This window comes from Rhamphochromis longiceps, linkage group LG3 (assembly GCF_057381845.1).
Source record: "Rhamphochromis longiceps isolate RC_006_pf linkage group LG3, R_longiceps_female_GT1.1, whole genome shotgun sequence".
NCBI classification, from domain to species: Eukaryota; Metazoa; Chordata; class Actinopteri; order Cichliformes; family Cichlidae; genus Rhamphochromis; species Rhamphochromis longiceps.
This window is the reverse complement of record NC_140559.1, coordinates 21,936,015-21,946,707: the sequence shown is the minus strand read 5'-3', so window position 1 is coordinate 21,946,707 and position 10,693 is coordinate 21,936,015. Positions and strand designations below refer to the sequence as shown.

General features: G+C 41.3%; 1 protein-coding gene across 2 annotated transcripts; it reads right to left on the bottom strand.

The window, feature by feature from the left end:
• Positions 1 to 232: 232 nt before the first annotated feature.
• On the bottom strand, positions 233 to 5,868 carry LOC146673426 (desmocollin 2-like protein). Of its 2 annotated transcripts, none has more exons than XM_085401731.1 (13): positions 5,729 to 5,868; positions 5,503 to 5,593; positions 5,188 to 5,396; positions 4,984 to 5,088; positions 4,566 to 4,721; positions 4,139 to 4,283; positions 3,874 to 4,028; positions 3,632 to 3,766; positions 3,274 to 3,459; positions 2,999 to 3,129; positions 2,863 to 2,930; positions 2,546 to 2,666; positions 233 to 2,036 (listed from the first exon to the last, which is right to left on the bottom strand). In XM_085401731.1, the coding sequence occupies exons 1-13, from the start codon at positions 5,765 to 5,767 to the stop codon at positions 2,030 to 2,032; spliced, it is 1,548 nt and encodes a 515-aa protein (XP_085257857.1). In that variant the 5' UTR covers positions 5,768 to 5,868; the 3' UTR covers positions 233 to 2,029. The 2 variants fall into 2 exon arrangements, with proteins under 2 accessions (XP_085257857.1, XP_085257858.1); XM_085401732.1 differs by having other exon boundaries at positions 2,551 to 2,666.
• Between the last annotated feature and the right edge of the window lie 4,825 nt (positions 5,869 to 10,693).

Here is a 10,693-nt window from a genome sequence, read left to right as displayed (position 1 = left end):
GCACCCTGCTCCAGGGCCGGGCCCCCATGCACCCACCCGCCCACAACCCCGGCAACACACCAACCAGGATCCAAGCCCCCGAGGCCCGGCCCGGGCCCAGAGACGAATATTTCTCATTTCTAACTTTTGTTTTTTTTTAAATATTCAAGTTTATTCAACAAAACATTATAATGTATTTCAACTGAGAGAATCTCCACCTCCCTTTTCAACTTTACTTCCACATACGTTGACCTACAGACACCATTCAAACTTTAAAACAAAGCCAAGACATTGAGCCATTCAGCTTGCATGTCTCTTTTCAATGTCTTTTATAGCTTTTCCTTCAGTTCCTGTTCAAGTTCCATGTTTTATTCCCACATTTCAGAATTTATAGTAGGTGCCTATATGACGGTATGTTGGCAGTTAATTCCCTGTTCCATTAGTACCTACTTGGATCAACTCTGCGTGGTTTGCGGGGTTTGCCATCAGGTTATAGTACATGCTCAGCCAGATTTCCAAGTGATCCAAACAGGTACTAAAGTGTGACACCGTCAGACTGCATGCCACTGATTGGCTGGTCAGTAGCATCATTCGATGAGTCACTAGAGCATCTTGTTCACGGAAATAGCATTTTTGAAAGTAAGCAATAAAGGAAATGGTTACAAAAAACAAATTTAAGTTCAGATAGTGGAACATTACACACACTGTAATGCTCAATTTGTTTTTAATTTTTTTACTGTGTTTTCACTGTGCAGCCAGTTGTATTTAGTTTCAGGCAGTAACACTTTACCTCTCCAGTTCTGCCCTTGTGCAGATTGTAACAGGAGACTGTTGGAAATGTTTCAATAACCTGCACCCATTTGACAGTCAGGGAGTTGAAATAAAATACAGTAACACAGTATTTCTGTGCCATTAGGAAATTCAGCAGGAGTAAATCAACACTGAGTAAAATAGATCATTATGATCGTCTAATTTTACATTACATATTGTGAAATATTAGGCAGTTATTTTCTTTCGTTATGTATTTGTTTTACTTCAAATATATCTGCAAAGATGAAAATTAATAACAATAAAAACCAGCAACAAGGCGAAAAAAGAAATGCACTTTCTTACTGCAGACAATGATTTAAATAAAAAAAGAGTAAAACATACCATAGTTGCTACTAACTAATATACAGACAAACACGAGTAGCTGAATTTCAACCCAAATTAACCAGAACTTCTAGTCCATGAACTAAGAGCTAAAAGGTTACCTTAAGGTGGTTTTGTATGTTCTCCCACCAATAGCTTGTGTGCAAGAAAACACAGTTTTGTTTTTGTTTTGTTTTTCCCATTTCCCTTCACAGCTTTCTGAATTAATTTAAGTTGGTGATAATCAACAATTTATGTCGTATACTCCGAAAACAGCTGGATTTTTATGAGAAATCGCGTTCCAACAAGAAACGTGTCTTCACCAAAGACTCCTGAAGTGTAAGAAGGTGCTGTCCTCCAAAAATAAAGATATGATTTTTTTTTAGATCTTGAGGTACAAAGCTCCAAAAGATTGCTTGGTAAGGAGCTCCTGTGGTGGAAATGTTGCTAAAGCCATACAGCACACAGTATGCACAACTAACAGCATCTGCTTAGTTTTTAGAACAAAACCACTTTAACATTAAAAAATATAAACAAAGGAACAACAAAAAACTCACAACAACAATAACAGTAAAGAAATAAAGCAAAAAACAGCAATAGCAAATACACACCTGCACCACCTGCTTGTTCTTTTTTTATATATATATTCTTACCCCAGAAACAAGCGAAGCATTCAGACCCAATCTGCATCTTTTACAGCTTAAAGTAAACAACATTAATCTGGAGTGACTGTTTTCATTTCTTTCTGCAGACCTTTGCAAGAGTTTTTAACTTTCATCCAAATGTGTTCAGAAAGTCAATGTTATCGTTTTCATTATTATCACTGCAGCATTTGATAGAGCCAGTTACACAGCCACATCCTTAGAACCTTAGAAGTGAATGATTTTGTCTGTGTATTGCCCTTTTGTTCCCATTTGGATCAGTTTCTAGAAGACAAAGGCAGTTTGTTAATATTTCCTGTTATTACTGACGGTCAGATATTGCACATCAGGCTAACAGATCACCAACAAGTTAAAGACAAAATATATTTTACTAAAAGCTAAGGAATGCTGAGGTTTGCACAGGATACTATCCAGACTTAGAGAAAAAGATGATATTACAAATGGGATTTAACTCATGTTTGTAATCATAAAAGAAAATTACCTGATGTAGATAGTGACCATTTGTTATACAGAAAACCTCTTTAGAAAACCACTACCAACAGGCTGACCAATGGTGCTTGAGGTTTTTCTTTCAAGCCAAGATTAATCATTACACCCTTAACATAAACCATATAGTGTTTGGTCAGTCTCGAAACGGAGACGACTGATGAGACTTGCATCAATCAAAGCAAAAGCAGCAATAAAACAAATAAAGCCAAAGGGGGGAAAAAAGAAGCAAATATGGTTTCTTTGTGAATAACTGTAAGCCGAGACGGTGCTTCCACATTACTAACCTTACCGCGCTGTCCCCTGGGACCTCTATGTTGGATATGAGTGGGATTCTTCCTGTGTTTCCTGGTTCATTAAGCTGCAATTTCTCTCTCTTTGTTAGACAGAAAAATGCAAGAAGCAGGACTGCAACAAAAAGCAGGCGTGTTCAAAATCAGAGGTCACAGAGTTCTTTTATGTGTGGTAGGCATCACAAGAATGAGCATAGCAGCATTATACCCTACTATTGTATGCAATAGTGTTCACATCCTAATATGCAATGAGCAAACTACAAGAGAACCCCTATCTAACCCTTACAACTTAATCACAATGGGAGACTCACAGAGCATCAGGAGCAGGACCACAGGGCACAGCATTGTCATTATTCCCAGTAGTCCGAAGGACACAGAGCTGCAGGAAAAGGTGTATCAGTCATTTTCCAAGAGTCCAGACAAAGGAAACAACCATACCCATCTTACCCTGCATCCACTTTTTCAACATTGACATTCACAGGGATAGACTGCCACGTGGCACTGCTGCCATTCAGTGATGCTACATTTTGTGCAGTGATCTGAAGCTGGACATCGTTGGTCTTCTCATAATCTAATGGCTGGAAAAAAGAAAGACATTTTAAAGTTTATAAATATAAATCAGTTGTATATAGGCCGACTTTGCATTAAATGTGATCCATGCAAAATGTTTCCACCAACATAACTAAATGATAATAATGAATTGAATAATAATCCAGTCTCACCTTTGAGATGTACAAAAGCCCTTCGTTTGTTTGGGAATCAGTAACTATCCTGAAATTTCCATTTTCGTTTCCTTTAGTAATAACAAACTTTGACATCCAGTTTGATGTGTTTATCAAATCTTTATCTTGAACAGGAATTCGAAGTAAAAGTTTTTCACTTTCATCTTCTTGCACAGTAACATTATACTACAAGAAAGAGGACAAAGATGGGGAAGAGAGGGGGTGTCTTTAGTATTTCTTTAATTATGTCAGTAAAAAGTATTTTGGTGAAATAAGTAGAAAAAGGACGCCAAAATCAATCGATATGATTTCAGTTATTCAGCCAAATTACATGCAGACAGTTTTTTCAAACACTTACAGATGATTTCATGAAGGTTGGTGGATTGTCATTAATATCACTCAGAGCAATTGTTGCTGTTGATGTGGCAAACAGACCATTTGGTGCACCATTCATATCCTGGATTTTTACAGTCACCACATGGTTGTCTTTTAACTTTAAAAGAAATTTTGGAAAAGTATTATAATAAAAATATGTTGTAAAGCACTTGTTTTCAATTACATAAAGTTCACAGGTATCAGTGATGCAGAGGCAGTGCTCACCTCTCTGTCTAGGGTGTTGCTTGTTGTTGTGATGACACCTGTTTCTGGATGAATGGTAAACATGTCTGATCCAGATACGAGTGTATATTTAATCTTCACATGGTCGGTGTAAATGTCGTCTCTGTCAGTTGCACTCACCACTCCCACCACAGTCCCTGTATTGTAACCCATAATCATTTAGAGCAACTGCACTGAAAATCAAATACCACATGTGGTATTTGATCAACTATTTGAATCAACTATTACTGAATGTTGTCTTTCTCACCTGCACTACAGTGCTCAGGAACTGTAAAGTGTAAAGGACCTACGAACTCTGGAGCATTGTCATTGACATCATCTACAAACACGCTCAGGGGGAATTTCTCCTCTAGCTCCACATTAGTATGCTTGTCAAAAGCACGCACTACAAACTATAGAGGGAAAAAAAACACACACATTTGACAAGGTTAATGCACACAAATATCGAAAGGAGAGGCAGGGACATAACAAGACTCCATATGTGAACTGTGCCAGTTCCAGGCTTGAATGAAAACATAAATAAATAAAAAAAATAAATAAACAAACATGCTCAGTAGAGGAACAAATACTCTGTAACTATTTGAATGATTGATAAATCACCCATTAAAGATGACTGTGGAACATTATTGGAACTCTTTACAAATCTTCTAAACCAGCGTCATCTTCACACTCACATTATATGCTGGGAACTCCTCACGATCCACCGCTTTGAGCAAGAACAGATCCCCCGTGTCTCTGTCCATACTGAACACTCCAGTTGGATACGTATCGACTCCTTCTCCTTCAATAGTAAAGTACATATCATGGCTTGCTGAGGGCTCTGACACCAGCTACAGGAGAATCCAAATAAAATCATAAACAAAAACAAAAACAAGGATTCTGTTATTCATAACGTGTTTATCATGAAGCAGTCTGCTGTGGGCTCTTTCAGCTCACAGGGTCATGAAATAGATCAAAAGTGTACGCAGTTTACAATATGGTACTGTAGCTCAAACACATAACATCAAGGAAAATAATAACTTTGTCAGCTGAATGTAACCTGAATCAGATCAAATGAAGGGGGGGTGTATATAAATTTAGCATTCAATTCACCTTCTCAAGGAGTATTGGATAGTTCCCTTCATAATTCTCGACTACAGACGTCGGAAAACGACAGGCCGGTCTTTTAGAGCGGTTCAGGGAGCCTTGGCCTCGTCGCTGTGACATTCCAACAAGTTCAGACATGTTAGATAAAAAAAAAAAAAAGACTGTGCCTTCTGACCTGTATAAACGACTCACAATATGCAGTTGCCTTACATGTCTTTTCGGCATTGTACTGCGGACAAGGTGAACTTCCATCTTTCTTTCCAGTCCACTATTGTCCCGAGCAGACACAGAAAATGTCCGTCCTCCTTCTCCCACTGAAACAGACGTTAAAGCTACGACTGCTCCGTTACTTTTTATTGTTAAACTCGGGTCCTTCACAGTTAACTGCACTGATTTTGCATCACAGCCGACGGTTTCAACTGAAAAGCGAGAAAGTGAAAGATAAAAAGAGACATAAAACACAAAACATTCGGCTTACAACACTTTTTCAAACTGAAGGAATAACACAAATACACAGAGCGGCACCTTTTGCTACTTGGTATCCAGCTGGAATTATTTCAGGTACAATTACGTAGAGAGATCTCAGCAGAAAGCATGACTCCACACAGGACAGGATCTGGAGGTGAAAGTGAGTTTCAAACTGACTTGTCACATTTAATGTTTTAATGCTTCCTGGCATGACAAAAGTGAGAGAAAGTAAACATGTATCAATCATCTAGGCATGCTCTAAAACCAAACTAGAAGCACTTACCAGCATTAGGTAGGTGGAGGAAATCAAAAGTTTCCCCATGTTTGGAAAAAAAAAGACTGACTTTGTCCTGCGTCAAAGTGTTGGGAGTCTGGTTAGTGTAAGTGTGTTAACTCAAGAGCTTCTTCTCTTGTCTATTGCTTCACTTCTCTATCAATGTCAAAACACAGGCGTTTCTCAGACGGCACACCCAAGTGGAATTTTAAACAAGCGAAGTAGCTTCGGGCTGTGCTCGCTGGTGTCTGCTGAGAAAGCTCCCTGAAAGTTGCAGATATTCAAGTGTTTTTTCCCCACCAAATCAAATCAAATCACTTTTATTGTCACATCACATGTGCAGGCACACTGGCACAGCACATGCGAGTGAAATTCTTGTGTGCGAGCCCCACAAGCAACAGAGATGTGCAAAACACAACAACACAAACGAGCAAAATACAAGAATGGCTAATCTGAAACTAATAAATATATGTACAATATATAATAGTGTATGCATTCCTGGATGTGTATACTAAATGTTTTCCTACGTGTGTGTGTGTGTGTGTGTGGTGTGTGTGTGTGGGTGTGTATACACATTTTTACAAATTAAATAGTAAACAATAATAAAATAAAATATATAAAAATATAAAAATATACAGAGTTGAATATGTGCAAAACAGCGGCATTTCTGTACGGTATGTAGTGCATAATGTTGAAGTTCCAGTAGTGAAGCTGAGGTGTCTATGAAGTGTTCAGCAGTCTGATGGCCTGATGGAAGAAGCTGTCTCTCAGTCTGCTGGTACGGGACCGGATGCTGCAGAACCTCCTTCCTGATGGAAGCAGTCTGAACAGTTTATGGCTGGGGTGACTGGAGTCCTTGATGATCCTCCCCGCTTTCCTCAGGCAGCGCTTCCTGTAGATGTCTTGGAGGGAGGGAAGCTCACCTCCAATTATCCGTTCAGAGCACCGCACTACTCGCTGGAGAGCTTTGCAGTTGTAGGCGGTGCTGTTGCCATACCAGGTGGTGATGCATCCAGTGAGGATGCTCTCAATGGCACAGTGATAGAAGGTCCTGAGGATGCGGGGGCTCATGCCGAATCTTTTCAGTCTCCTGAGAAAGAAGAGGCGCTGCTGCGCCTTCTTCACTGTTTTGTTTGTGTGTACTGACCACGTAAGATCCTCAGCCAGATGTACGCCAAGGAACCGGAAGCTGCTCACTCTCTCCACAGCAGCGCCGTTGATGGTGATGGGGGTGTGTACTTCTCTGCACCTCCGGAAGTCCACTATCAACTCCTTTGTCTTTGCGACGTTGAGGGTGAGATGGTTGTCTTGACACCAGTGGGTCAGGGCGCTGACCTCCTCCCTGTAAGCCGTCTCATCACTGTTGGTGATAAGACCCACCACTGTAGTGTCGTCCGCAAACTTCACAATGATGTTGGAGTTGTTAGTGGCTGTGCAGTCGTAGGTGTAGAGTGAGTACAGGAGAGGGCTCAGTACACACCCCTGTGGAGCACCAGTGTTCAGTGTGATGGGGGATGAGGTGATGCTGCCCAGTCTGACCACTTGGCGTCTGTCAGACAGGAAGCTAAGGATCCAGCTGCAGAGGGAGCTGCTCAGTCCTAGATCCTGCAGTTTCCTGTCCAGCTTCGAGGGAACGATGGTATTGAATGCTGAGCTGTAATCTACAAACAACATTCTCACATACGTGTCTCTCTTCTCCAGGTGTGACAGGGCAGTATGTAGTGTCAGGGCTATGGCATCATCAGTGGACCTGTTGTGGCGGTATGCAAACTGTAGAGGGTCCAGTGAGTCGGGTAGTGCAGAGCAGATGAAGTCCCTGACCAGCTTCTCGAAGCATTTGCTTACGATGGGGGTCAGGGCTACAGGTCGCCAGTCGTTCAATGAGGAGATGGTGGAGGATTTGGGTACAGGGACGATGGTGGCCATTTTGAAGCAGGCTGGGACTACAGACAGAGAGAGGGAAAGGTTGAAGATGTGCGTGAACACTCCAGCCAGCTGAGCCGCGCATGACTTGAGGACGCGGCCGGGAATCCCGTCCGGACCAGTAGCTTTGCGCGCGTTCACCTTCCTGAAGCACTTCCGCACATCCTCCTCAGACACAGTGTACGCACTGACGTCATCCGCGGTGCGCACACTGTCCGGTCTCATGGTGTTCGCTGTGTCGAATCTAGCGTAGAATACGTTTAGATCCTCACACAGAGAGGCCGTGGTCTGCGGTGTGCTGGTTTTCCCTCTAAAGTCTGCGATCGTGTTTAGTCCCTGCCACATACTCCGAGGGTTGTCAAACTGTTGCTCCACCCTGTCCCTGTACTCACGTTTGACTGCTTTGATCGTCTTCCGGAGTTGGTAATGTGAGTGTTTGTAGTCCGATGTGTTCGCGGAGGCAAAGGCGGTGCTCCGTGCCGCCAGTGCAACATCTCCGTTAATCCAGGGTTTTTGATTTGGGAAGGATTTAACTGTTCTGGATGGGACGACATCTTCCACGCATTTCCTGATAAATCCGCAGACTGAGTCTGTGTATTCATCAATGTCCCTAGCAGCCACGCGAAACATTTCCCAGTCCGCGTGATCAAAACAGTCCCGCAGCGCGGACTCCGATTGGTCCGTCCAACAGTGCACCGCCCTCCGGGTTGGAGCTTCCTGTTTCAGCTTCTGCCTGTAGGCGGGCAGGAGCAGGATGGAGCAGTGATCTGATTGGCCGAATGGGGCGCGGGGGAGGGCTTTGTACGCATCCCGGAAAGAGGTGTAACAGTGGTCCAGAAGCCGTTCTCCACGAGTGTTAAAATGTATGTGTTGGTGGAGTTTGGGTGAGACTTTCTTCAGGTTTCCCTTATTAAAGTCTCCGGCTGTGATAAACGCTGCCTCTGGGTGTGCGGTTTCCTCGCTGCTGATCGCGCTGTACAGTTCCCTGAGTGCTCGGTCAGTGTCGGCTTGTGGGGGAATGTAAACAGCCGTAATAATCACTGCTGTAAATTCCCTCGGCAGCCAGAATGGCCGGCACTTAATCATCAGGTACTCCAGGTCCGGTGAGCAGAAGGATTTGACCGGGTGCACGTTCGAAAAATCACACCAGCTGTTGTTGATCATGTTGATCATGAAACATACACCACCGCCTCAGCTTTTCTTTGCTCAAAATAAATTTCTCCTCAAAATGCTACACTTGCACCTGCAATTTTTTTTTACGTGTGCTCAGAATAGTGGCACAAAACTAACGGCATACGTAAAAAGTCCAAAACACGTAAAAACTCCAAAACATTTAAAAACTCCATAGCACGTACAAACTTCGAAGCACGTGCAAAACACAACAGAAGTGCTTCAGGATGCTAGGCGCAGTGTTGAGCTTTTGTTACCTAGTGGCTACACAAGCCAGGAAGTACCAACGACCGGATTTGGTGTGTGGTAGTAACAGGTAAACAAAGATTTATTTTTTTTTGTAATTATTTGAATATATATGAGTGCTTGTGTATAAATACACAAACAATACACATATGCTTTCAATTGTGTAATTTAAGTGATCTAGGTAGCTCTGTTTTGGAAGTTCATTAGATCTGACATTAAGACAATCAGGTTGAAATCAAGGAATGTAAGAAGTCACTTACATCCAAGCTGTCTACTCTGAATATCAAGATAACAAGTATGGAGGGAGGCACACAATATTTTGCATCTACAGAAAGTACACAGCCCATCTGCAGGGACTCGTGTGCTACAAAATAGGTTTGATGATTTACAAGTCTGATTGCAGAGGAAAAATGTTAGTTGTCAAAAATGTGTTTATTCTTCTAAATTGTATGTAGCTTCATATCTCCCATACTAGTGTTGAGTTGTTACTGTGGTTTAACTGTTGTAAATCATAAGATGGTAAACAATACAGAGCTGTGTAATCACAGTCCTACACTCCATTTAATTTAGATACAAACTAGTGTGGCTTCAGGGCAGTAACCAGCTAAAATAAACAAGACATCACTGAGCCAGTTAAACCTACTATGCAATCCTACAGCTGACTCCTTATCAAAGTGAAAGTGACAAAAAGAGAAAACAAAGAAAAAGTCTACACATTCTCTTAGGGCAGCAGATCAGCAAGTCCCATGAAAGAAAGAAAAAAAATTGCACCACAGCAGTTGTAAATCCGAGTTAAGTTTTGTGACGATAATAACTTCAATAATAAAACCTGCATGCACTTTTTTTTGCATATTTATTATTTTTTTAGATACCTTTCTGAACTACAGAAATAATTGTTATGTTTTGATTTGATTTTTCACCTTCTACCATAACAAAATCATTATTGATTATGTATTAATATATATATTTATTTATTTCATGACACAATATATAAACATTTTGTATTAAATTTAAATGTTAATTACTTAGCGTTATTACATTTGGGTAACTGTTAATATTAGAGATATTTTTATCCAGAGTCCAGTTTGCAGGTGCTGGATCTTCATTCTTGCTCTCAGTTTTTATTGTGTAGCCTGTGTAGGTGTTTGGTTCTTCAAGATCACCACTTTTACACTCTTCAGGGGTTTCCAACTCTAGGCCTCCAGGGCTGGTGTCCTGCAGGTTTTAGATCTCACCCTGGGTCAACACACTTGAATCAAATGATTAGTCCATTCCCAGGCCTCTGGAGAACTGCAAGACATGTTGAGGAGGTCATTTAGCCATTTAAATCAGCTGTGATGGATCAAGGATACATCTAAAACCTGCAGGACACTGGCCCTCAAGGCCTGGAGTTCGACTCCTGTGCCTTAGGGGTTCCTCTTGTTTTCATGGAGCCTGCAGTGCAACAGTAATGTGGGCATGTTGGCACACAGGAACAATTGCAAATATAAAATGTAACCTACAGCCTACTTTATGTGAAGAACTGTAGACTTTAACCAGTTTATTGAATAATCTGAAACTTTTGAGAAAGAGTTTATTAATGGAATGACCCCAGAGAGAATGGTTTGTGAAAATTGAAGAAAAAGTAACAAATCA